This window comes from Anser brachyrhynchus, assembly GCF_964034855.1.
Source record: "Anser brachyrhynchus genome assembly, chromosome: 6".
Classification (NCBI taxonomy): domain Eukaryota; kingdom Metazoa; phylum Chordata; class Aves; order Anseriformes; family Anatidae; genus Anser; species Anser brachyrhynchus.
Genome location: NC_137700.1, coordinates 18,792,532 through 18,817,111, shown reverse-complemented (window position 1 = coordinate 18,817,111; position 24,580 = coordinate 18,792,532). Strand labels below are relative to the sequence as shown.

Sequence of the window (24,580 nt, the reverse complement as noted above, 5' to 3'; positions counted from 1 at the left end):
AGGAAATAAATTTGAAGACTTGAATCATACAGAATATGTCTCTTGTCGTTTTGAGTTGATTTGCTCGTGTATTATCGAAGAAATCAGTATCCAGAAAATGTCAGCAGTACAGTATGTACAGTACACACAAGAAGACCAAAATTGCTTGTGATTTGAGTGTCTCACAGTTACATTAGTGCATCATAGTGGGTGTATTAGTGTTTCTATACAGGGAAGAGACAGTAGAACAAACCTGTGCATCCATTCTGGTCATGTAAGTGTTTTTTTTAAAGCACATTTGCTAGAAGCAATAACAGAAGATTTAAGCTTCCCTAAGTGCCTAAGCAAAAAGCTTCCCTAAGTGCCAACTTTAAAAGTCAGTCCTTTAATTAAAACGTGGCTATTGTGAACTAGTTCAAAGCTGTCTGACATGATTTTCTTGGTTAGCATGTAGTAGCCAGTGTAGTTCTACAAGACTTGTGTTGTTTTTTTTTTTGTCAGACATTATCTTTAAAATCATTATCATTAAAATGTTTGATATCGGTACGAAGTTTCCTAACCATAAGGGAGAATAACCTTTTCAACATTTTTCCCAGACACCCGAGGAGCTAGAAGATGTATCTGACCTTGAAGAAGACCATGATGTACGTAGTCGCACAAGTGTTCAGACAGAAGGGAAGACTGACAGGGTATGTATTACACCACTGTATTTAAAAAACAAGTTGTTGAGGGGAATAATGCTATGAGATTACTACTCCTATGAAACCACCTAAAGTCATGCAGTGAGTCATTAAAATCGTGTTCAACTCCTAATAGATTTCTGAAAATGTGTAGAGTGCATAAAACTGGTATGTATTACCTGAGAGAGAAAACTATAATTAATTTAACAAATACACAGTGAAAATGTAAATTAAAGAGAAAATTCTTACTCTTCTGGATGAAATTCTAAAAGGTTACAGTTTCATCAATGTGTCTTCTTCTAATAAAGGTTAGGTTAATAAAGACTATATCTGAGTCTTACCTGTAGCCTGCAAAGCATATTAACCAAAAATAAGCTCTACATGTGAGAAACTGCACGTGCACAGAAAAATGAAGATGTCTGCAGTTCTAGCCACTGCACTGCACGAGTTACAGACTTGTTCTTCTGTGAGTTCTTCTGTGAATCTGTTCTACAGATTTCTATAGAAAATTCTATATTACTTGGTCAGTGAACCCATAAGGAAATATGCAGAACTTACCGTATCATTTGGCAATTAGATCAAATATTTCTGGAAGTTCTGAATCATGTTTTGCTGCTTGTATAATCATTTAACCTTAGGAGTACAGTGCATTACTGGTTATTCTTTACATTCACACATTTTGTAAGAACCTATGAATATTTTGAGTAGCAAAAGGCTTCTTAATACAAAATTGACATATATAGCAAACATTAATCTTGTCTGTTTCCATTTTATAAATGTTTCAGCAAAATTGTAGACTGGTTGCAACTTCTTAAGTTGAAAGACCCCTGGGGCTGGAAATGTCAATTTTATGACTTGTTTGTAGAATACCTAGAGCAACAACAGATTTCTCACATTTAATTTAGTCTAGTACTACTACCAAAATAGAATTTAGAAGCAATAGAGCTAGTTGGAAAACAACAAATTTTTCAATTCAATAATGATACCAATAAAACGGGATTTTTATTTATATTTGTTTTCCAGCAAACTTGCACAAATTTATTTTCTTTATTAAGACCCTAAATACTAATAAAAAATTCCAAAACAAAAGCTGTTCACTTACGTACCATTTCTTATTTCAAAATGAGAATGAATTCTGAAAAATGAGGTAAGTTATGAAGGAAACTGTGGTATTAGAATGATGCCTGGTTGATCTTTTAGAAACTACTGTCAGTTTATAATTTCAATCTGTGTACATACAATGAGTAAAATTAAGTCAGTATTCTCTAAAAAAATGTTGATTTTATTGGCTGTATTCCATTTTCAAACATAATTCCATGATAACTTTTGTATTTCTTGAGGCTAAATTAACAAATCTGGACAAAAAAGGCTTTTCTTGACAGGGGTTATATTTAGAAGCAGTGTATTTAGTATAGCTGGGTATTTAATCTGTTTTCTCCATGAAACAAGGGAAAACTTATTTGCCTTTTTAAAGATGTGCATATCAATTATATGTTAATTAACTATCAATTGATTCTTAAAACATATGGCATGCAGTGTAACAAGTATGAAAGATTATTCTCACCTTTCAGGGTAAAATTTCAATTGCAGTTAAGAAAGGCAAACTTTTCCTTCAAAATGTTATCCCTATGAGATGATTTGTTTGGAACAGGTACAGATGGTGTGCTGAATAGTTTCATAAATATCCCATAATGAATGCACTGGGAAAACAGAAAAGGTAGGCTTAGGTGTTTGCTATCCTACAGTAATAACAAAGGATTCACTAATGCTCTAAAAGATCTTTAAAAGACACCCGGTCTTCCATGTCTCAGATAAACCAAAGTATTCCTTTAAAGGGAATTTTCTTTGAAAAGAAAGCCGTAAGTAACCTGTACTTCTAGACATCTACGAAAAGGAAGAAGTAAATGCTGAGGACTGTTGTAGGTAGAGTGCTGGCTATCAAAAATAAGAGGCATAGGCTGTTGTGGAGAGATCTCCAGGATACGTTTTTCCTTGTACTACACCGACAATGTAATCTGCACTGTCAATGACTGTGGTGGGGAGAGTAGAAGGGACATGTTTGAATCTTCTCCGATGTCAGATTTCTCACCGCTCCAACAGGGAGCTGGTGTCTTTGAAAGAGCCTTTTTTTTTTTTTTAATCATGATATATAAAGCATGTAAAACTGAATGTGATGTGTATATACCACATGTAACAAGCGCTACATCTTATCTCAGAAATCCTGTTTTTCTTACATAGGTGAATCACTACATTTTAAATTCTAACTTTCTAGAATCTGTCTCTCTCTGGTTAGTAGTGAGATACCAGGACTGAGATGTAATCTAGTATTTATATTCTTGACCTTGCACATAGGTAATCTTGGAAACATTACTTCATTGTCTTTCCCTGAGATAATTCCAGATCTTGAAGATGAAATTGATGATGTTTATGGCACCTTCCCACATGGTGGGAAGTCAGTAATTAAACTGCATAGCGATGTTAATTATTATTTGTACCACAATTCTATATCCATGAAGAAGTTCTTTAGGAACAAATCCTCAGCTACTGTAAAAACATGTGCTACTTGCTAATCGAAAGAATAACACAGTCTTTCTGATTCGAAAGCCAGATCTACCATGCAAAAAGTGTTCTTCCTCTAGTAGTTGAGTCTAATTACTCTGTAAGCTCAGTAATTTTGCTTGAGGAAATTTATGCCATCATGATCAGCGTTAGTCCATTGAGGTACTTTGTGGCTTATCATACGATTTTGAGTTGAAGAGAAGGTCAAGTAAGTATTTGCCCAGTTAATTTTCAGCCTTGGAAGACAACGTGCTTTCTGAAGTCAGGAGAAAAGTTGAAGGGCTTGAAGTTACAATATTAATGAATAGAATAGATTAGCTTTATTTTAAATATATTTGTACAGGTTACATGTTCACATTGAAGAATACATGAAATATTTTAGCTTGCACATAATCAGTCCACTTACAGATGATGAGCAAAAATGCTTTCAGGCAAGCACCCACCCATGTTTTTTCTCAGTTCTGCAGATGATTTCATGAATAGAGATAAAAATGTGTGAGAGTTAGATCTACTGCTATACAGATCTGTTGCATATTATGTTTGCACAACGGTTTGGTGCTGATGAAGAGTTGACTCAGTGTTATATTGTGAATGAGAAAATCCACACTGAATTATTTTGCTGTTTTATTTGTATTACGTCTTAAATACAGTGATCATTAATACGTATCTAAAAACGTTCAGCCTTGAAAAGACAGTCTTAACCAAACTCTCTGAGAGAATAGATATAAACATTAAGAAGACCTGCTGATATTTGCATAAAATCTTTTGCATTTGCAGTCTATACAGAGGATATGGAAGAGTTCATCTGGAAGGGACCTTCAGAGATACCTAGTCCAACTGCCCGGCCACTTCAGGGCTAGCCAAAAGTTAAAGCATATTAATGAGGGCATTGTTCAAGTGCCTCTTGGGCACTGACAGGCATGGGGCAGGCATCAATTTCCTCTCTAAGAAGCCTGTGCCAGTGTTTGACCACCCTTTCAGTAAAGAAGTTTTCCCTGATGTCCGGTCTGAACCTCCCCAGCTCAGCTCTGTGTCGTTCCCGCATGTCCTGCCATCTGTGACCAGGGAGCAGAGACCAGCTCCTCCCTCTGCACTTCCCCTCCTCAGGAAGAAAAAGTAGGATGTAATTTAAAAGTTAGTGGGCACGTTTTATTAATTTTAACAGAATCTCTTCTAACTCTATGCTATATTCAAGAAATGTGCTTATGTTTGGCATTTATCTTATGTCTGCCTTTGTGATAAAATATTCAACTGATGTGCACAGATTTACATATGACAGCTCTACAAAGTTGTATATAACTTACAAATTTATAAATTATAACAAAAAAACAATCACAGGTCACAGTTGGAAAATATTTAAAACTGATTGAAATGCATCACTGTCTTTTGAGTTGAAGAGATCTTGTTTACTTCCAACAAATGTCTTTGAAGCCAGTGCCCAGCTGACTGTAGCTGGGGAGCAAAAATTTAGGTGGGATGGTTTCATGCAGCTGCTGAGCCCTTTGTGGAATAAAAAGCTTAGCACTCAACTAGGCAAAGGAGGGACATGAATCTGGTCTTTTTGGATCTGTGCTATTACCTTTTAACTAAAAAATGTGAAGAGCATGTTATTTTGTATTCTTGTTTTTAAAAGCTCTGAAAAGAGTCTATCCTCCGTGGTCCATCAGGGGAGTTGGGTTTATTTTCTTGGTAACACAAAAAATTGTAGAAAATTAGTGTTTTCCTCTTCTCTCCTTGCCGTTTCATGGTACTGCAACTTATAAAGCAGGAAATGTTAAATAGTTTTCAAAGGGAAGCTCTTCCCTTCAGAAAGGATATTCGGCTCACCTCTACCTTAGACAGAGGGAGTTTTTGCTAATGTAAACATCTGTTTGGATGTATTGTAAATCATTCTATTATTTCTTTTTCCATCCTTCCTCCCTGTAAGAGGTGTGCTTTTTGTTAGAGAAGAAAGAAAAATAAGAAAAAAGATAATGTGTCCTCTCTCTTAATTTTTACTGATATCTTCTACTGCAGTAAAAAAGCTTTGTTTTAGAAGTAATGAAAAAAATCATTTTCTCTTCGTGGACAAAATAATCCTGCATTCATGTTATAGCAGACATTTAATTTATATCTTTATTTCACACGTACCCATATGTTTTCTATTTTAATGCAAGGTCATGTCTGCACTTAAAAGACTGTATGTACATTTGTTTTATTTTGTTACTGAATATGTTTTTAAAGCAGTATGAGGGAAAGGAAACAGAAATCAAGGTCAGAATTGTAGTTTCCTTTGCCCGTTTGTTCCAGTGGATAATGTCTCATTCCAGCTGAAAGTCATTTGCGTTGGCATATAACAGGATACTGTATGTTTGACTGCTTTCATTAAGATGTCATCTTTCTTGTGGTTTCTAAATCCAGGCCTGTGTTCTTCAACCCAAAACAGTGTAAAAAGTAGTACTTCAATTCTTCTGATTCTGGAGCCTAACTCTTTATTTTTGTCTGTTTCATATCATTCTCTGGAAGTTCATCTTAGAGCCATGAGAAAAATGTCTTGATCTTACGTGGTCTGTTGTAGGTCTTTTTTTTTTTTTTTTTTTTTACAAAACAGGAAAAGTACTGCTTAAAACACTCAGTTACACTTTCTAATTCAGTGACTATAATTACAACATACTTAGGGAGACCTGTAATTTCCAGTGATTCATATAAATGGAAAAATTAGCCTCGTGACAGAGTGATTCAAGCAAAGATAAAATCTCTTAAATAGCCTGGTTTGAAAAACATATTCATTACATATTAAATTGATTACCTGTTATACCAATTATAAGTAATTCAGCCACTGCCGTAACTTTCCATTTTAAGTATGGTAAGTGATGTTTTGTAAACAAGAATAAACCACAAGGTATTTATTACTGCAACATAATTACAGTGTGTTAATAGTTGCCATTTGTAATGCTGAATTCTTGATAGTCTACCGTGCAAGAGGTGGACTACTTCAGAGAGCAGGTGATAAATACAAAACACTGTGAGAGTAGTGCCATGAAGATGAGCAGTACCAAAGACCTTGGTCGCCCAGCCTGGTGTGGAACATAAGGTATCTGCATAGAATACCAGTGCAGCTGATTTCAAATATCTTTTTTTTTTTTGTATGTATGCATTTAATCATTTCTATAATCATAATTCATTGCTTCTTAAGAAAAAGTTATAGTAAAACTTGAGGCAGTTGAGATTATGCTGAAGCCTCATTAGGAGGAAGAGGAGCAATGAATAAACATACATATTTATATGAATATATAGAGAGAAAAGCCTGTAAGAAAATGAAGTCTCTAGTGATCCTGGCAGCACCCAACATGCCATTGTTGTTCCATTAGGTGGGTCTCCAGTCTCTCTGAGAGTCTTTTGGGTAGCAAGGATCACAGGTGTAGGACTTACTTAGTGGTCAGAGGGAAGAGAGGGCGTGTGGGAGAAAGCATTGTGTCACACGTTTTTTGCCTGTAGTCAGTTACTTAAGTTGAGCTGTTCGGTGCTCATGTACCAAAGCAAATACAGTCTAGATGACCATTGCTGGCTGCAAAAAATGAAAGAAAATGTGGGATAATCTTTCAAATACTGCTTTATCTCAAGTTCCAGATACAAATCTGAAAGAAAATATGAAAGGCAGAATTTACTATGGGATTTCCATTTAATGTTTTCACGTTGTTTTCATAACATGCTTTTCTCAGCGTCCCTGCAAACTTTCATTTATATATCCAAAAATTTAAAACAAAAAGAGCTCTTAAAAAGGTCAGAAAAACTTGATGAAGTTCTTAATTAAATACAGAAAGTATTTTGAATTCATAAAACTGCCTTTTCTTTATCTTGGTGTGGTTATCATGCCTCCAAAGGCAGTATACTCTATCTTGTGATTCGAGTGTTTTCCCTCCGTGGGTATGACAACTCTGATGTGACTTGCCGGATTGAGTCCATCAACTTCTAAAATCGGTTAAGAAACATTAGGAGCATAAGTGAAAGCTTGGTAGTCCTTTTCTAGAGTTCATTTTTGTTTTTTACGACGAATTCCAACAGTTACTTCTTTTATGCATTTAAAATATCAAATCAACTGCGACAAACCTGAGCTTTGCTTCAAATCACCTATCAGGACTTTCAAGTTTTGGGGAATTGATACCAAAGAATCCCTTAGAAGGCAGTTCCCACTGTTGGATTATGTGTCTGAATTGGGAGCAGGCGAGCTCTGTTCTGGAGATGCAGTCCTGTAGGAACTGCCTCCTGTACTTAACAGCCATTTGGGGATTTAAGCTTCTGATTCTGTGACTGCAGAGCCAAGGAAGAACATGAACTTCCTGAAACTTCTCATTCAGGGAATCTGCTTTGTACTGAATTTGATTTGGCTGACACTGGTTAGAAAATTGGCAAGAGCAGTTTTTGGTTCTGGCTAAATTAATCCATGAAATTTAAAATCACTTCCACAATAACTGCAGATTTCAGTTTACTGGCAACTGAACCACGGTTGCACTTCTGCTTGATTCCATCTGAAATAAGAAATTAAACTTATTTATAGTTAGTTTATGTAAGTGATCTTAAATTTCCTGATGGAAATAATGCACAGTACTTAAAAAAAAAAAAAAAAAAAAAAAAGGAAAGAAAGAAATCAGGAAATCACCAATAACACAATCCCAAACAATGACAGGTTTCATGGCAAACTTGGCAAACTGTATTTTTCTTCTGTTTCTGCTTTCATAGTGAATTTACACCATTTATCAGATCAGTAATATTTAGGTAATGTGTCCTGCATAATATGAGAAGTAAAAGCTCTAAATTTTTCTTGACAGATCTTCATGAATCAGATACTTTTTTTTCGCTTATTTGTTAACTGTGTTTTTGTTTTGGCTCCCTATTATTTTTGTCTGCTTCCTGGCCTGTGTGTCACAACAGCAAATGTATCTGACCCTTGTCTGGTGCAAACTGATAATCTTGCTTACGAAGAAGAATACTAGGGAAAGTATTTCCATTCTCACCATGCTGCATTTTTAGAAGTTGTTTCAGTATTAATATATTGAGCACTTCTAAAAATAAACATAATACTTAAATATAGGAAGAATACATGTGTTAAGTGTATATTATGATTCCATAGTCTGAAATTGCACAGAATACACCACTTCTCTAGCTATACTAAATCTTAATTTGAAACAGTTTTAGCTTGTGGAATGTTTGCAAACATACCAGTCTAGAGCTGCAGCCTAGTACAGAGACGTGTCCTACCTGAGCCCAGTTTGACTGTGGCTGCATTTGAACACTGGATATTTATTTTTCTGTTGGCATTCAAGGTACTTGTTTGGTAACTTTAGTCCCGTGCTGATTTTCTAATGCGTTAATCTGTTTCTTTATCTTCTTCAAAGACATGATGCAGATTTGAACAAACAAATCTTCACCAGTTCTTAAAATGACCCTGGGGAACCTTCTCAGAAGAGAGGGCAAGCACACTTGAAAGTTTTAGGAGCGTTAAACCTTTTTCTTTGTACTCCTCTATCTGAAAATATATTGCATTTTATAACCTGCATATATATCATACTTAATAAACAAACAAACTAGGCTTCTCATTCACAGTAAAAGGAAAATCTGTCAGTCATATTTTACAAAGGCTGTTTGGAAGAATTTTTTCTTGTTTCTCTGACTACATTAATATTAATGGTTTCATGGGACAGCACTGTTTGCATTCTACCAACCTTATTATTTCACCCAACCCAATGGTAGTGTAATGATTTTGAAATTCAAAGGTGCTCAGGCTGGAACAGTTGGCTCAGGCCACAGCATGTACAGATATGTGTTTAATAATACCCAGCAATTAAAAAAAACCAAACATCTACCACCACCAGCAAAAACAAAAAACCCTCCCTGACAAACAGAAGTTAAGCAAATAAATTTATTTTATATTTCAGGCTAAGATGACTCAACTGCCAGAGGCTGAAAAGGAAAAGATTGCTGAGCAAGTGGCTGACTTCAAAAAAGTCAAGAGTAAGCTTGATGCAGAGATTGAAATATGGGATGATACCAGCAATGACATCATTGTTTTGGCCAAGAGGATGTGTGTGATTATGATGGAGATGACTGACTTCACACGGTAATTATGCAAAAAATGCTCTTCAGTACTTATAAATTTTGGAGGCCATTGTCATATTGTTATGACAGGAAATAGTAAGTTTTTAATGTCAGTTGACAGTGTCTTTACGAAGCTGAGTGGCTAAGATAATGTAATTAGCTTTACAATGCTAGCTGGTAGCACAGAAATGTTGGAGGGGAGGTTTGAAGTTTTAAACCATGCTTGTCCTTAAATCTTTTCTGTCGTTTTTCATTTGGCTTGTTGGAATATTTTTAATTTTTTAACACTTTATTTCTCCTCTCAATGAAAGAAAAAAAGAAACAATCATCTTGATTTTATACTGTATTTCTGTCTTGTCTGTTACTCTTCTGTTTGTACCATACCATGCTGTCTAGCATGTAGTATATTCTAGTCATGCATAAAACATACTGGACAGAGCATGTCTGGTGTATACATTCAGAGTCACGCATATTTTACATTGCATTACCTGCTATTGCTTTCATCAGAACTGTATCATGCTACTTTACTTTATGTAGCTTGGGAAAACAAAATGTCCTACAGTAGACAGCTTTCAAAACTGGTATTTCTCTCTTGACCGTATGTTCTGTGCAATAACTGTATATATGAAACAATCTTAAGTTCAGAAGCTTTTTCTGCCCTGTACTGAATATATGTTCAGTAAATTTCATCAAATGAGTTATACCAAAGGTATGTACTGGTTGTTGTGCATTTCTTTTTTTTTTTTTTTAATTTAAGATTTGGTTATTAATAACATTGTTATTGATAGGCAGGTAAGGCCTTAAAACACGAGCGCTCTTGCAAGACCTTTCATGTCTCATAAAATAAGTCGCTTCATGCAAGATACGAAGAAAAATCTAAGCCTCTTGGGCAGATTCTTCAGGGGTGTAAATTAAGAGTTGCATACAGCTGAAACAGCTAACAAAGCCAAGATCTGGCTTAGGCCTGTTCTCAGGAAGACAACTGTAGCATTTTATCGTGGTAGCCCATTTTAAATTCACCTTCATGTGAGAGAGTCAAAAAATGTATGTTGAACTCTGAAATCCTTTTATTCTTTTTGCAGCATACAATTTGAGTTGAGACCATTGTAAAAGAAGATGTTCTGCCCTCAAGTCAGGCTTTACAATTGAAGTCACCTCTCACCAAATTCTTTGAATTATTAGATTTATATTAATCAAGATTAACAAGGCCAGTTCACGTTCCTAACTTTGCATTTTTGGCTCTCTGTTGAAAACAGCATAATTTGCAGTTTTGAGTCCAAGAGAAGTTTTTGCTCAGTGTTGCAGATCACCAGAGATTCTGCTGAGAACTGTGAGAAGACTCTGGTAGAAAAACTTACCCGAGGGGAAAACTAAAATCTACTGGGATGAGAGAGGGGGAATCCTATTCTTTACTTCAAAGTACATTAAGGAACTCTACAATATTTTAAGATGCATTTTGATGATTCTCTTCCCAGTTTTAGGAAGTACACTAATCTTTTTACTTCATGGATGTTTAGACAATAGTATGAGAAACACAAGTATATACAAAATACTCGTTTACTGCATGCTTGATGCATAAGTTGTAACTTCTTTGGAGTATGGCTATCCTAACAAGTCTATTGTTACGTTTCTAGGACTGTTAGTAACAGAAGCCAAGTTGTCCTTACCATATTGTGTATGCAGTAATGTCTTACTTTGGTACCTTACATAACTTCATCTCAAACTGTTAGAAAGCTGTATTTGATTATGTCCATGTACGTTTTCAAGTCAGTTCTCTTCTGAGTCATTCTACCTGTTGTACGCTCCAAAACACTGGAATCACAGAATTGAGGTTACAACATAGCAGCCACACCTTCCCAGAGGAAGCATATACATATCTCCCTAACCCGATGCCCTTTTGGAAATAATTTTGTTCCACATTTTTCCACGTATTTTAAAACAATTCAGTCCTGCATTTGGGACAAACTTACAAATAAACAGTTATTTCAAAAGCACTGCAAGGTTCCTTACCAATAATGTTATTTGAGAATTGTTGGACAGCTTAGAAAAAAACAAAGTATTTTCTTACTGAGAGAAAAATATGTGCATTTGGGACTCTAGATCAATAATGTACCTAAGCCTGTTTATTAGCAACACATTCAGTTTCTGTAAAAAGCAGCTTTGAAAAACAGTAACTTGAGAAGTCATACAACAGCTTTGAATCAACTGCTTAAAGAGTTTTAATGGACCTTTCTTAAGACAACTCTGAGTCATATGAGCTTGTTGAGCCCTAATGTAGTTATATAAGCACTTTAGAATTCTTTGTTGCATTAAATTATATTTTCTTTAATGTCTCATATTTGTAAGCAAGTACTCTTTTGTTTAGAGTGAACCAACTGATTCACAGGCCAAGATTTTAAACTACAGTACAGTACACAGAGACACTTACAGATAGATCCTACAACCCAAATCCAAACTAGACTCTTCTTATAACCCTTAAAAGTCTACCTCCACAGAGGCCAATTCTGGTCTGTTCTCTTCAATTTAGATACCACCCATCAATACAATGAAACAATGTCACAAATATTAAAATCTATATATAAAAGCAGTGAGTTAAATTAATTGACTGCTTTATGTCTATATAGATTACTTCCATAAGTTATGTTTGCTTAAAAGCTCAGTCACAGAGCTATCTTCAATTTAAAGGATGAAAACTCATTCACTGCAGAGGCAGAAGCTATTCCTTTAAAATAGCGTATTCCCACACAGCAGTCTCTGCTGAAAAAGTGGAAGCTCAAACCAGAACAAATGAATCCTACTTTGGAACTGGTAGGGGGTAAGTTCTAGACTGAGTTTTCAAGTTGTTCCTGCTCATTGTCCTCTGGCATTTCAGATGTCAGAGACTCGAGACCACAAAGGGACAGAGGTCAAACCAAGCAAGCTCTTACCAGCACTTAAGTCTTCAGCCATCATCCTATCACACACTGTTCTGTAAGACGCTGGAGAACTCTTGCACATGAGGAGAATTAAGTAATTCAAAATGACTTTGAACAAAAAAAAAAATACGTTAATTATAAAGTCATCTAACAAGGCCAAAAGGAAAAACTACAGACAAATCCCGTGAATCTCATCCTCACCCAGGAAACAATGCTTTCAAAAGCTGAACAAAGAACTGAAATGCTGCTTTCCCTTCCCTGTGATGCAACTGATAAACATTCTCTAGTCTCCAAAATCTAAACCTTTGGAAGACGCTCATCAAGATTAAATAAAAGTGAAGGCTTTGTAGTGCATTTGAAGGGAAACAGAAATCTACTCAGACAATAAATGACAAAAAAGGGAAATCCACTATTTACCTGAGTAGCATCCGCTGCAACAAACACAAAATGTCATAATCCTTTATGTCTTCTGTGCTCAAGACCTTTGAATAGAGAGCTCAAACCTTAAGACAAGCTGGTGCTTGCTGTGGCCTCAGCAGTCTTCATCCCTGGATGGTTCACGGGGAAGGAAGTGAGAAAGCCAGCTGTGTTCTCAGGCACTACCGGTCACCTTTGGTATAGCAACAGTAAGGGGCAGATCCAGAACAGTTAACCTATATTTTGGATAAATAAAAATGTTTATTTTACTAGACTTCATCTGGCATCAAACAGTAAGCTATAGTCACTGCAATTTTACCCCTGCCTGTTTTGCAAGTGCGACTATCATCAGCAAGCATTTCACAAAATGCATCTCACTTGCCATTGGTAATTGAGACTTGTCTTTTTAAATGGCAACTAACATCAGAGTTAATACTAGAAAAATAGTAAAGATAGCAAAATAAAGGAAATTAACATTACTTTAAAAAACAAATCTAGCAAAATCAACCCCCCCCCCCCAACTGTCCCCATGTTATCCTTATTATAAGCCAAAATCCTGTAGTACTTACAGAGACTGCAACCCAGCGTAACATTTTTCTCTCAATAGTAGTCTTGGTTAAGACCCCAAGTGCAGCTGCCAAATCTAGCAAATCTCCACACCTGCTAACAACTACAGTCCTGAGTGTTAATTTAGCTGCTGTCCCTCTCTAGTGTTTGCTTGGGAAAGCAAAAGCGGGGACCCAAGAAGAGGGTAGGATGCCAGTTCTGTACTTACTGGGAGTTGAAGAGACCACAGGACTAGAAGAAGAGAAAAAAAGGATTCCATTCCTATTCAAGTTCATCCACACAGCTCCTCATCATATCTCACTCTTTGCCCTTCCTGGTGTCCTAATTCAGAGTTACTCATGATCCTGCTAGTTTCTCTTCAACAGCGAGACTTTCCTGAAATACTATGGAGCTCTTGCATTGCCCCCTCAAATCCACTGACCTCTTCACCTTTTTCTCACCCTTCTTAGCCCTCAGATTTCTATCATTTCCATTCATCCCCACCCGTCTTGTCTTGCCCCTCCCCCCCCACCCCTAGTCTGTCACTGACAAACAATGTGGCAATACATATTTATTAATATCATCTTATTAATACAGTAATAGTACCTGCATTGCTAAAGCCCCTGAACTGATTGATGCCATTAAATCTACAGTTCTACTTTGGGTATATATAAAAATTCCCTCTCATTGCTCATTGCTATCAGAGTATTCAAAGCTCTTCATTATTTCAGTAAGCAGTTTGGGATCCTTTTGAGAGTCCACAGGCACTTAATATTTGCATCATACGAAGAGGAAAAAAACAGCTCTCTTTAAACTTCAGCATTTCATCAAAAATTACCTAAAGATGAGAAGTTGTTTTGTCAAAAGCAGTTTTGTCCCACTGAGACATCATAAAGTTATTTTGGACCATTCAGCTACATGGCAAAGTAGATGAACTCTCTTAGGGTTCTATCTTGAAGCTAACTTTGACCAGAACTAATTGCATAAAGATGTTCTTTATGACGAATTCATTTCTAAAGCAAGTATAATTTAGTTGTGTGCACATATTTGCATGTTTTATCATACTTGTTTTGATGAACAGAACCAGTAGGATCTACTTCATACAACATGGTAGATTAAACAGATAAGATTTTATTGTTAAAATGAACAATAGAATTGCATTAGCTGGAATAGTATAAATGTTAACTAAGATCTTGCAGTACTTGCAAGATACTGGCTGTCTTGCCAGAACTGCATGTCTACTAAGTAGTAGCCGCAGGCAGTTGTTCCCCTCCAGTGGAAACATGGTCCCTCAGATACATGATGAAGTGTTGAGATACATTGAGTTAAATCACATCATGCAGAATCAGCTGGTGTTGCTCATTCCTCTTGCATGTCAGAGCTTCTAAGGTGTATACAAACTCAGGTTTCACAAATAAGTGAGGATTTTTGAAGGGATTTTGATGGCAAAAATCGCACACATCATCCTCTCCCACTTCAAAAGATTGAGTGGATTTCATGCATGGTACTATATCTTTATTCATATGACATTTGAGTGATAATTGATGGTATTCATGTGGATGCTCTTGCAGATATGTTAGCTGTAAAGAGTTTCAGGTATTTCCTGAGGACGTATGCCAGCAAACATTTATTCAGAAATACCATTTGCTGTTCTAGTGGTCTCCTTTTTTTTAGGGCTCATTATAATTTCTTAAAAGGCAGTGTTTTTTTTAAAGTGCTGAATATTCATACTCTGACAGATTTTTTTAAATTCTTAAGACATCTATATTTGTTCTTTTATACAACTCTATTTCAAAGTGACAGTCACCTTGGGGAATGTAGTGCTGAAACCAAATGTTCCAAGCTTTGTTCTTCCACCTAAACACAAAATCTGGTTATCACTCCATAGTCAAGGTATTTAGATATCCAACTTACCTGCAAGTTGAATGGATTTGATTTTTTTCTGTTCTATGCATAATTGACAAACAGTAAAATATTCAGGTATGTTTTGTATATATTTGTTAGAAATTTTAAAGTCAGGATTTACTTCAGAACTGTGAAAAACAGGTTCTAAATGGATAAAGACGTTAGCTAAAGAATGGGTTAGGTGAGAAGAATGACACATACAATGTTGTTTGCTGATTTGCAGGTTAAGAAAATGTGTTAAATACTCATAAAACAATACAGTGAACAGCTAGTGACCAAAACAATGAATGCAACATTGCTTGCTTTCCTCTGCAACGTTAACATGACAAAATGCATCTAAACCATGTGTAAACTAACTTCAGTAAGCAATTGTTAACCATTGCTCACACTTAGACCAGAGATACTAAAAGGAAAGGATAAACCAAAGCTCCTGTCAGCATCAAAAGGAGGAAATGGGGTAGTTGCATACACATGCTTACATGCATTGGCTTTGTTTTGAATCTACATTTTATGCCTCTGCCACTTACGCAGCTTCCTTCCTGTTATGTTTTCTCTGTTGTTCCTTTAAACACAGCCTTTTTACAGTTCTGTTTTCACCTTTCCTGCAAACTAGCCACCTGCCTTCACTGTCAAAACCTTTTGGTGTACCTCTTACCTCTCTCACTACAGTGTTTCCAGTCAGCTCATAACATCCCTAATAAATATATATTCCTTTGCCACCTTCAAGATTTCATTTTTAAATACATCCTTTCTGTGCTGTACTTGTGAAGCTCCTTATTCTCATTCATATCCCTCATGGAAATGCACCAGGTTATTGAGGATTGGAGATCAGCAAGTGTTCTAGCTTGCTGATCTCACTTCTTATCCCACAGTCCAGTCTCATCTTGATGCTTATTCATTTGTTCCTACCAGCTTATAGAAGAAATGAGGTTGGAAGGGACCTCTGGTGGTTATCCAGCTTTTTCAGAGAGACTGATTGCTACATTAGATCAATTTGCCTCAGGGGCACATCCAATCAGGCTTTGAAAATTCCTGAGACTGGAGATGGTGTTGTCCAACCTCTCTGGGAAAACCTTGCAACATCCCCTTTTTCTAACAGGAATTTTCTAGCTGCAGTTTATGTCCTACATACCTCACTTTTTTATTATTATTATTTTTTTAACTGTGTACCTCTGAGGAAAGTGTCCATCTCCTCCATATCCTCCCCATTAGATAGGGGAATGCAGATTAGTCTCTTCTTTTGCCGCCTTTTCTTGAGGCTGAAGAAGCTTTGTTCTGTCAGCCTCTGTCCCATGCATCATGTGCTCCTGCCCTTCCTCTAGGCTCTCTTCAGGTTGCCAGTGTCCTGTAGCACCGAGGGCCCAGGCAGTATGAGGCAAAGTATGCAAGGTGCAGCCTCACAAGGGTTAAGTACAGGGCCATCACTTCCCTCAGTCTGTTGGCTGTGCTGCTGGTTATGTATGCCATTATGCAGTTAGCCTTCACTGTAGAAAAACACACTGCTAACTCATGTTAGGTCATTTTATGCAAAGTTATTACCCAGTTACTTCTCCCCTGCAGTTATACACGGTGTTCTGTTCCAGATACAAGACCATGCATGTGCTTTTGTTGAAGTTCACGGTTTGTCAGCCCATTCTTTCAGCTTGCTGAGATCCTTCTGAACAGCAGCCCCACCAGGCAAGTTTCAACCACTACCTCAAATCAGTATTGCCTGCAGACTTCTGAGGGCATGTTCTGTCACCTTAACCTTGTTAAGGAAGGTGTTAAACGGTATTGGCCCCACTGTCAACCCTGAGAAGCACCACTTAAACAATCCATCAAAGTTTGACTCAGACCATTATGCTGCAAGACCAGCAATTCAGCCAGTTTCATCCACTTCATAGTCTACTTGTCTAGCCAAGTCTTTGATTTGTCTGCAAGGATACTGTAAGATCGCTAAAAATGAAGGTGAACAACATCTACTGCTGTCCCCACATCCACAGAATTAGCTGTTTCATCACAGAAGGCAGTTGGTTTGACAGACCACTTATTTTAGCTGCACTGTCTTTGCCTTATCATACTGCTGTCCTCAGTGTTCCATCCTTAAGGACTTGCTCCATAATTTTCCCCAGAACTGAGGTAAGGCTTTTGCCTGTAGTTTTGCAGATTCTCTTTACCTTTTTGAAGATGATTTGAAGACTGGCTTGGAGTTGTCTGTTCTTTCTTGTTACATTACAAGCTCTTTGGCAGAGACCATTCCATTGTGCTGTAGGTGTACAGAATATTCTCCAGTGGGAACAGGACAGTCAGGTTTATAGCAGCAGTTGCTGTAATGATACCTGAGGTATAGCTTCTGCATTCTTGAACATTTAATCACACATACTGTTCCTTTCTAGTCTCTTAATTTGATTGTAAAGTTTGAAGTTATTAATGTGTTACTCAAAATAAAGAGTTTCTAAAATACAGCAGGTACTTCAGCTTCCCCTGTGAATGCTATTAACTTTCAAATTATTTATAAAATTAAAATATAATTAACCTAGTAACTCTCGGTTATTAAACTGCTGCATATGCAATTGCTTATGTCTTTCCTGAATTCTGATCAATGCTGTGATGCTTCTAGTTCTGGAAAGAAAATACTGATCTGTGAGTGAAGTTACAATTCCAAAGTAAGGCTTTAATGGAAAATATTGGTTTTGGGGTAAGCTAATTACATAAAATTTGCAAGAACTTTGCACTCCTGAATCACTATTGATTGAAGCTGCATTTTGCTGATCTTATTTTTCCTCCCTAATATGGGAAGGATAAACTTTTACCTCTAAAATTGTTCACTGGGAGAGCAATTGTAGTGGGAAAAATGCTAGCTGTTCTACAAAAAGAATGCAGATGTTCTGTTATTTTGAATTTCTTGCATTGACTTAGCTATATATCTTTCTACATTGTAACCACATGTAATTATTTCACTGTTTCTCTAATTGCCAATTCTAACAATTTTTCATTTGAGGGTTATCGAATTAAGAGTTTAAGTTAACTTTTCTAGAAAAAGATTTTTATATTTATTCATCTTGATTTAAGTAAAATCTAAACAGGAAAGTAATGCTTCACAGTATCAAGCTTAATGGTTACACAGTTTTTATAAAAGCAGCAAAAGCTGTTTTATTTTGACATGCAACTACCCTAGTTTCCATTTTATATTGCCAGTTCTTGCAAACCATTTTGTAAGTTTGCATTTTCCATGCAAGGAAGTCAGGTGTAGGTGCAATTAACAGAGCTCAGAACTTGAGCTTTTTGTAGATACCAATAGGCATTCTTTCGAAAGAACATCATGTTGAGTGAAAACAAGAAGTCATTTGCTAGTTGAAATAGAAAGCTCTTAAATTTTGTAGAAACAGGAATTACACCAAGCCTATACTTGGTCTTTGAGTAAGAAAGCATTTCAAAGTTAACTACCTTCCCAATAGCATGGATATAACATTGTATTCATAAGGAGTGAGTGCTGCTAGTTAGCTGGTTGGAAGTCTAGAATTCTTCAGCTTAGTTCTGGTGATGTTCGCTTTTGCAGTGTTTAGTTGACTCCCTGCTGGACTGTCCATAGCCATTTCTCAATCATTTCTTTTATGCCATAGAATTCCTTGTAGGTGTGGAAGCTGTGAAGACAGATTCTTAGTGCAATTACATGCTCCACATAGTAAAACTCAGAAGGCTCATTATTTAAAAAGCAGTACTAAGTTTTATAAATTTAAGACCAGGAAAATGTGTTTGTATACTATAAATCCATTGTTTTTGCTGACCTGTTAAGGTCACATCTCCTGTATGTTCTATAGTATACATATAGGAAAGCAATATACTAGTGGGAATTTTGAAAAATATTTGAAGACCTCTGTCTCGGTATCTCTAAGTAACTAATACTTTTATGAGAACAATAGGCCCTCTAGAAATCAGTAAGAATTAAAAACTGTTTCTCTTCACTCTGTTCTTTTGGGAGACCTCAAATTCCTTGCACTTTCAGTAATCTTACAAATAGTCTAGCACTTACTTCAGGGTACCTAATACTTCTTGATACCAGTACTACAGTCATTAGCACAGATGAAGCAAAAAAGTGATGTGATAGAAGTGTTTATTGGCTGGGCCAGGAGGTTAATGAGGAACTAATGTTCGTGCCTCACATGCATAGCAAAGCATATCTTAAAGCAAGGATCATACTCAATACAGTAATATAATGATTAAGACAGATAAATTTGTCTGTCTATCCTTCTTAACATCCATCCAGGACTAGAAATGAGACAAACTACATTAGAGCAAATACAGCTTCCCAGTAAAATAGGATAATGTGAGTATCTCTTGTGCTAGAAAGTTTTGTCTTTTACCTTTTAGCTTTATGGACTACTGAACTCAAACTGCAAAGTGAGTTCAGGACCCTGAAGTACTAGCTCCTGCCAACAGAAATAGAAGTCTCCCAAGCAAGTAGGGTTTCAGGCAGTAATTTAACAGCCTCCAAGCCACTTATCTTAGCCAACTGGGAAGTCCATAGCAGGGCAGGCTCTTGGGGGTTACAGACCAAGGAAGAACTGTATCTGTGTGAGCAGCATTAAAGACCAGCACAAGGGTGAGAGCTGTATCACCTCACAGCAGTCTAGGTTGTATTCTGCAGGCATTTTTGCCATTCAACAGGAATGGACAGAAGCAATGTTGGCTCCCTAGCAAGGAGAAGAGCACCCCAAAGGTGCCATGCAGCCATCAGGTAGGGCTTAGAGTTACCTGCTCAGTTCCAGGCTTCTGCAGGGCCAGCCAGGAGTTTGAGTCAGACTGCTCAATTTCCACCCATGGTCATTTTCTTCATTGTCCTTGAGGCACCAGGAGTTAGACCCTGAGGCTGTAAGGATAAAGGCTACTGCCAGGGAACAGCAAGAGCCAGTTGCTTCCTAAGGGAGGCAAGCCTAGATCCAAAAGTAATCCCAGTGCTTGCAGAGCTTTCACTGACCAGAGCAGAGTTCTACAGCATCTAAACACAGCAGTCAGCACAGGGTACTTATAACAAGATCCATCAGCAGTCCCAGACAAGGAAAGTGATTAGCAGGTCTAATTTATCCAAAGAGGGAATCTCCCAAAGCCAAGGTACAGCACATGCACAAGAGGTCTATCCAAGAAACAAGACACTAGCAATATAGGTCCAAAGCCTGTTAAGGATAGAACTAGAAACAGAGCTAGAGGCAGACATACCTATAAATGCAGACCAGGTCAGGGACAGAGAGAAAAGGTGAGGGTAGGACAGGGCTTAAATAGAGCTTCTGAGCCAGTGGGTGGAGTCTATGGGAGGGGGCCTCAGGTGAGGTTGTTCAAGACCATTAAGGCCTTTTTGGTGCACTCAGGGCTATGACAGCTGCAGCTGAGGATTGTTGTTTCTCCTGTCACTTTTCTGAGTCTATTCTGATGGCTCAGGCTCTCCTGGCAGGAGAAACCGACAGTACAGTGTCCAAACCAGATGTGATGTGATCAGTGACATACTACAGTTTGCTGTACATGTGATAATGCTTAGGGATGTGGTGGGTTTTGTAGCATTCTCCAGTTGGCACATTAGTCTGGTTTTTGTACTTTGAGGCTTGATGCAAGGCTTGCTTTTCTGTTTATGTTGCTCAAGCTGTTGTTTGAAAAGAACGCCCAGAAAAGTATCTTAGAGAAATAAAGTAGCAGCATTAAAAAGGCAAAGCACCTCTCCTAACTTTTTCGCTTTAAAATGTAGACCTCTTTTTACAGAATTTATTTGCTATATTTTGCACATGCTATATATTTCTTGCTATAACACCATATGTTCAGGTTCTTTCTGAATTAATCAGCAGAAATCAGAAGCTACACCTTTGGAAGGTTTCCAAGAAATAAAGACTGGAAACTTCCGCAGTTATCAACCCCTTCATTGGAAGTGTAGGCACGTCAGTGAGTTAATTACGACCAGAAAGTTGACATAAAATATTAGTGACTTTTTTTTTTGCTGGATTCATTGCTGATTCAATGCTGCGTACTTCTACAAGAGATCAGTCACATCCAGAGTATGATGTACACCAGCATTTTTCTTGACTGCTTATTGTCCGGGGTGAAAAAAGCTGATTTATGCAGTTACTGCACTGTTGATCTGTCTGGTGTTTATGAAATACAAGCGTAGAGTTTAAGTGTCAAAGTGGAGTTGGCAAAATTGATAGTACAGATAGTACCCTCTGGAGGTACATAAAAATCAACACTAACCATTCAAAGAAAGAGGACCAATAGTAGCCGCACATAGTTACATAAAAAAGAAACAGATCAGTTGGATGTTATTTTATAAAGTAGAAGGGAATGCTGTTGAAGCTGCATAGACTTCGTAGTGCCGGCCACCACAATTTGCAGATACTCTTCAGAGGTTTGCTCATGACTGAGATAAATTTAGTGAAGTGGTGATACGTTCTAGACTGCTGCTCTGATTGTACTGAGGAGGCAGGTGGGCAGTCTGGTGAAAAAAGGAGTGAGGAAGGCTTCCAGCAAGGGCACTTCTGTGCCATCTTTCCTCTTTAACCTTAGAAGCAATGCTATGAACTTTGTATTTCTAGAGCTTGCAGCTTCTCTGCAGGTTGGTGCATGCACAACACAATGGAAAGAATAATCTTCCACACTGTTCTATATTATCAGAAATAACTTAAAAGATACCTTCCAAAGTAGCAATCACTATCTGCTCCTTGCACGGTCTTGGATAGAAGAAATAAAGAGAATAGGAAACTCTTGTAGGGCTTTTTCCCTCATTATAGCTGTTGTACTATAGAGTACCATGAAGCTCCCCCAGAAAGGGATTTAAGCATGAGCTGCTAGTAGATGGAATAGAAAAAGAAAGATAGAAAGAAAGCCAGAGAGTAAGAAGCCTGTAGGGGCATGGAGAGAACAGGTTAACTAGAATGCAGTTGTCGAGAGAACGCCCTTTCTTGCTCTAGTGTTTCACAGTGGACCTTGTGAACTAGCAAAGAACAAAACAGGCAAACCACTCTTGCAGAGATACTTTCAAATCATGCAAATACGCAGAATTTCATTTTTTCAGTAAAGATGGTGCCAGGTAGAAAGGACTTGAATTTTCAAAATGTTTTCCATGGTTTCTTTATCAGACTGTAAAATGTCTTTCATGGAGTAAGTCACATTTTCCAATGTGTGCACCCAAAAAGCAGGTTTTATGGGGGTACCCAGCCATATCCAAATCAGCTAGAGCTTCTACAAACTGTGTGCCTGGATGTAGTTGTTTTGTATAGCAGAAATAATTTATAGGGCGGGTAGAGGAAGCATGGTAAAACATTGAATATATGACCTAAGTCCTTCTTAACAGTTGTTTTACTGTTATTTTCCTCTCTTCCCTGAACTGAATTATAGACCAGTTGTTTGACTTAATAAAGCACTTCATAAAGCACTTAATAAAGTCACCCTCATCAATATGCAGATGAAACCTTGCTTACTTCAGAGAGACACAGCCTTCATCTTCATAAAACCAGTTCATCTATAGTCTTTCTTCCTCCCCCTCTGCACCATACCAAATGTCTGCTTTCTTCTGCATGATCCACCAGACAGTGTTTCATTTGAACTTCTGCTTTCTTTATGGCCAAGAGTCAAGCTAGGACAGGGTCAGCATTCAGCAAAACACAACAGTTTCAAGAAGTTGCAGATCTACACCCATTCTTACTTTAATTTCTGTGCATTTCATTTCATTTAGTATCTTTGTAGTTTATTTTCATTTTTTGAATATGCGTACTAAAGAGAAAAACTGTTCAGAAATGCTTACCTTGGGAGCATGCTGAACAGCAGAAACAGTACTCAAGTGCTGTGTTTTTCTGCTAAAAATAGAATTGGAGACTGTTCCAAACATTTTCAATTAAACTAGGACCTTTAGGGGTTCACACAGCCTAGCAATAGTTTCAGCACTTCTTTCTTCAACAGCATACAGCATTTTTAACCACATTTTTTTATCCACTGACTGGAGGTTGTTGTTTTGGTACTCCTGGGGATTAGATTTCTTTCTCCTTAAAATGTTGCTGATAGTGGTGTGGTGTTCATTCTTACAGTATACCTCAATCCTGATGTAGTACAACTGTTCATGAAAGTCAGTGGGCAGTTTGGCTTCTCTGTCCCACTGTATGCTTGACACCTTTGAGGCATAACACTGCAGGGCAGAGGGAGACATGCCCATACCACAAACTCCTGACTGCCTGACATCAGCTGAGAGCAGGTTTCAGCTTTCTTATTATAAAGTTGGCATTTCCCTTGTCATGCCCTCAGTTCTGTGTAGAGACATACCATCTGGTTTGCTTGAAAGAAAGTCAGATGGGAAATGGTGGACAAAGCTTGCATTTGGACGGAATGGCTTGTAGTGCTTGACTTTCTGAAAGCCAGATGGCCACCAGTCGGCATTATTCAGTGAGGCTGTGTTCATAGCAATGCAGCAGATACTTGACTGCTTAGAGGTTGGTATCTGGGGATATGGAGGGTGTGTGACCTTAATATGAGTAAATATTGTGACAGGTATTTTGGAATGTCCAGGTCACATACATGTAGTCATACTTCACCATATGCCCAACAGCAGTAAATTCTTTATTGAAAGATTGCAACTGGCTGTTAACATGGGCTTGTAGAAGATAGTAAAGGTGGAAAATTCTGCATCAAATATCTGCATTATAAATCGCAAATGTATGATCTTCTTGCACTATATTTTTGCATACTTGTCTCAATCATGAACTGTTAAGATCATCGGAGATCAGATGATTAAGATCATCTTAATGTCAGCAAGTAGTGGATCAAACGCATCCAGTAGTTCTGTGTCATCTGTGATGGCAGAGGAAAGTGGTGACACTGTGCGGTATAACCTGCACAGGTGAGAATGAACAGACGGAGTCTCAAAGCTTAGCGGGGTATCTTCAATCCACAGTAAGCTTATTGAAAAGCTATTGTTTAAATATACTTGCTCTAGTAATACTTATTTCATTATGATTGAGATAATCCCTGTCTGCACCTCATTTATTCCCCTAAAAGAAATAGCTGATACTGTCATTGAGGTTGTTGTTAGATTTATGGGAAGTCCATGTGTATTCAGCATACTGAGGAGCAAAATAAATAAAACAACTAAAGCTGTAAAAAAAACAGTGAAAATGGGATCCTTACACAATTTCTTGAGTGTCACGATTCAGATAGCACAAGTATAGCTATTTAAAATTCTTGGTGATTATTTGGGGAAGGAGAAATTCACTTCCGTGAGATGGAGAAATAGAAGAAAAGCTTATGTCAAAGTTGGCTGTGAAGAACAGCAGTTTATAAAGTCTGACCAATATAGAGCATAGCTACCCATTTTTAACAATTTGCTCTACATTGATTTTTCTTTTCTATAAACATCACTGGCAGTGGAATAGATTGAATAATGAAAGTATATCAAAAGGCAGTGTAGTCACATTACAGAGCAATGAAATAGCACTTAGAAGTTACTGCCTGCCCTAAGAGGAAGCGCTTTGCACAGGGCAATTGGATAGTGGATCA

The 24,580-nt window shown here is 37.3% G+C and overlaps 1 protein-coding gene across 26 annotated transcripts in view; it reads left to right on the top strand.

Annotated features, from left to right (window-relative positions):
• The window catches only part of CTNNA3 (catenin alpha 3), a 488,015-nt gene that overhangs the window by 424,792 nt on the left and 38,643 nt on the right, over positions 1-24,580 (top strand). For all 26 annotated transcript variants that reach the window (XM_080597472.1, XM_080597453.1, XM_080597454.1 and 23 more), the window contains 2 exons: positions 576-668; positions 9,134-9,315. In XM_080597472.1, coding sequence (XP_080453598.1) covers positions 576-668; positions 9,134-9,315 — 275 coding nt within the window. The remainder of the gene's footprint in view (positions 1-575; positions 669-9,133; positions 9,316-24,580) is intronic.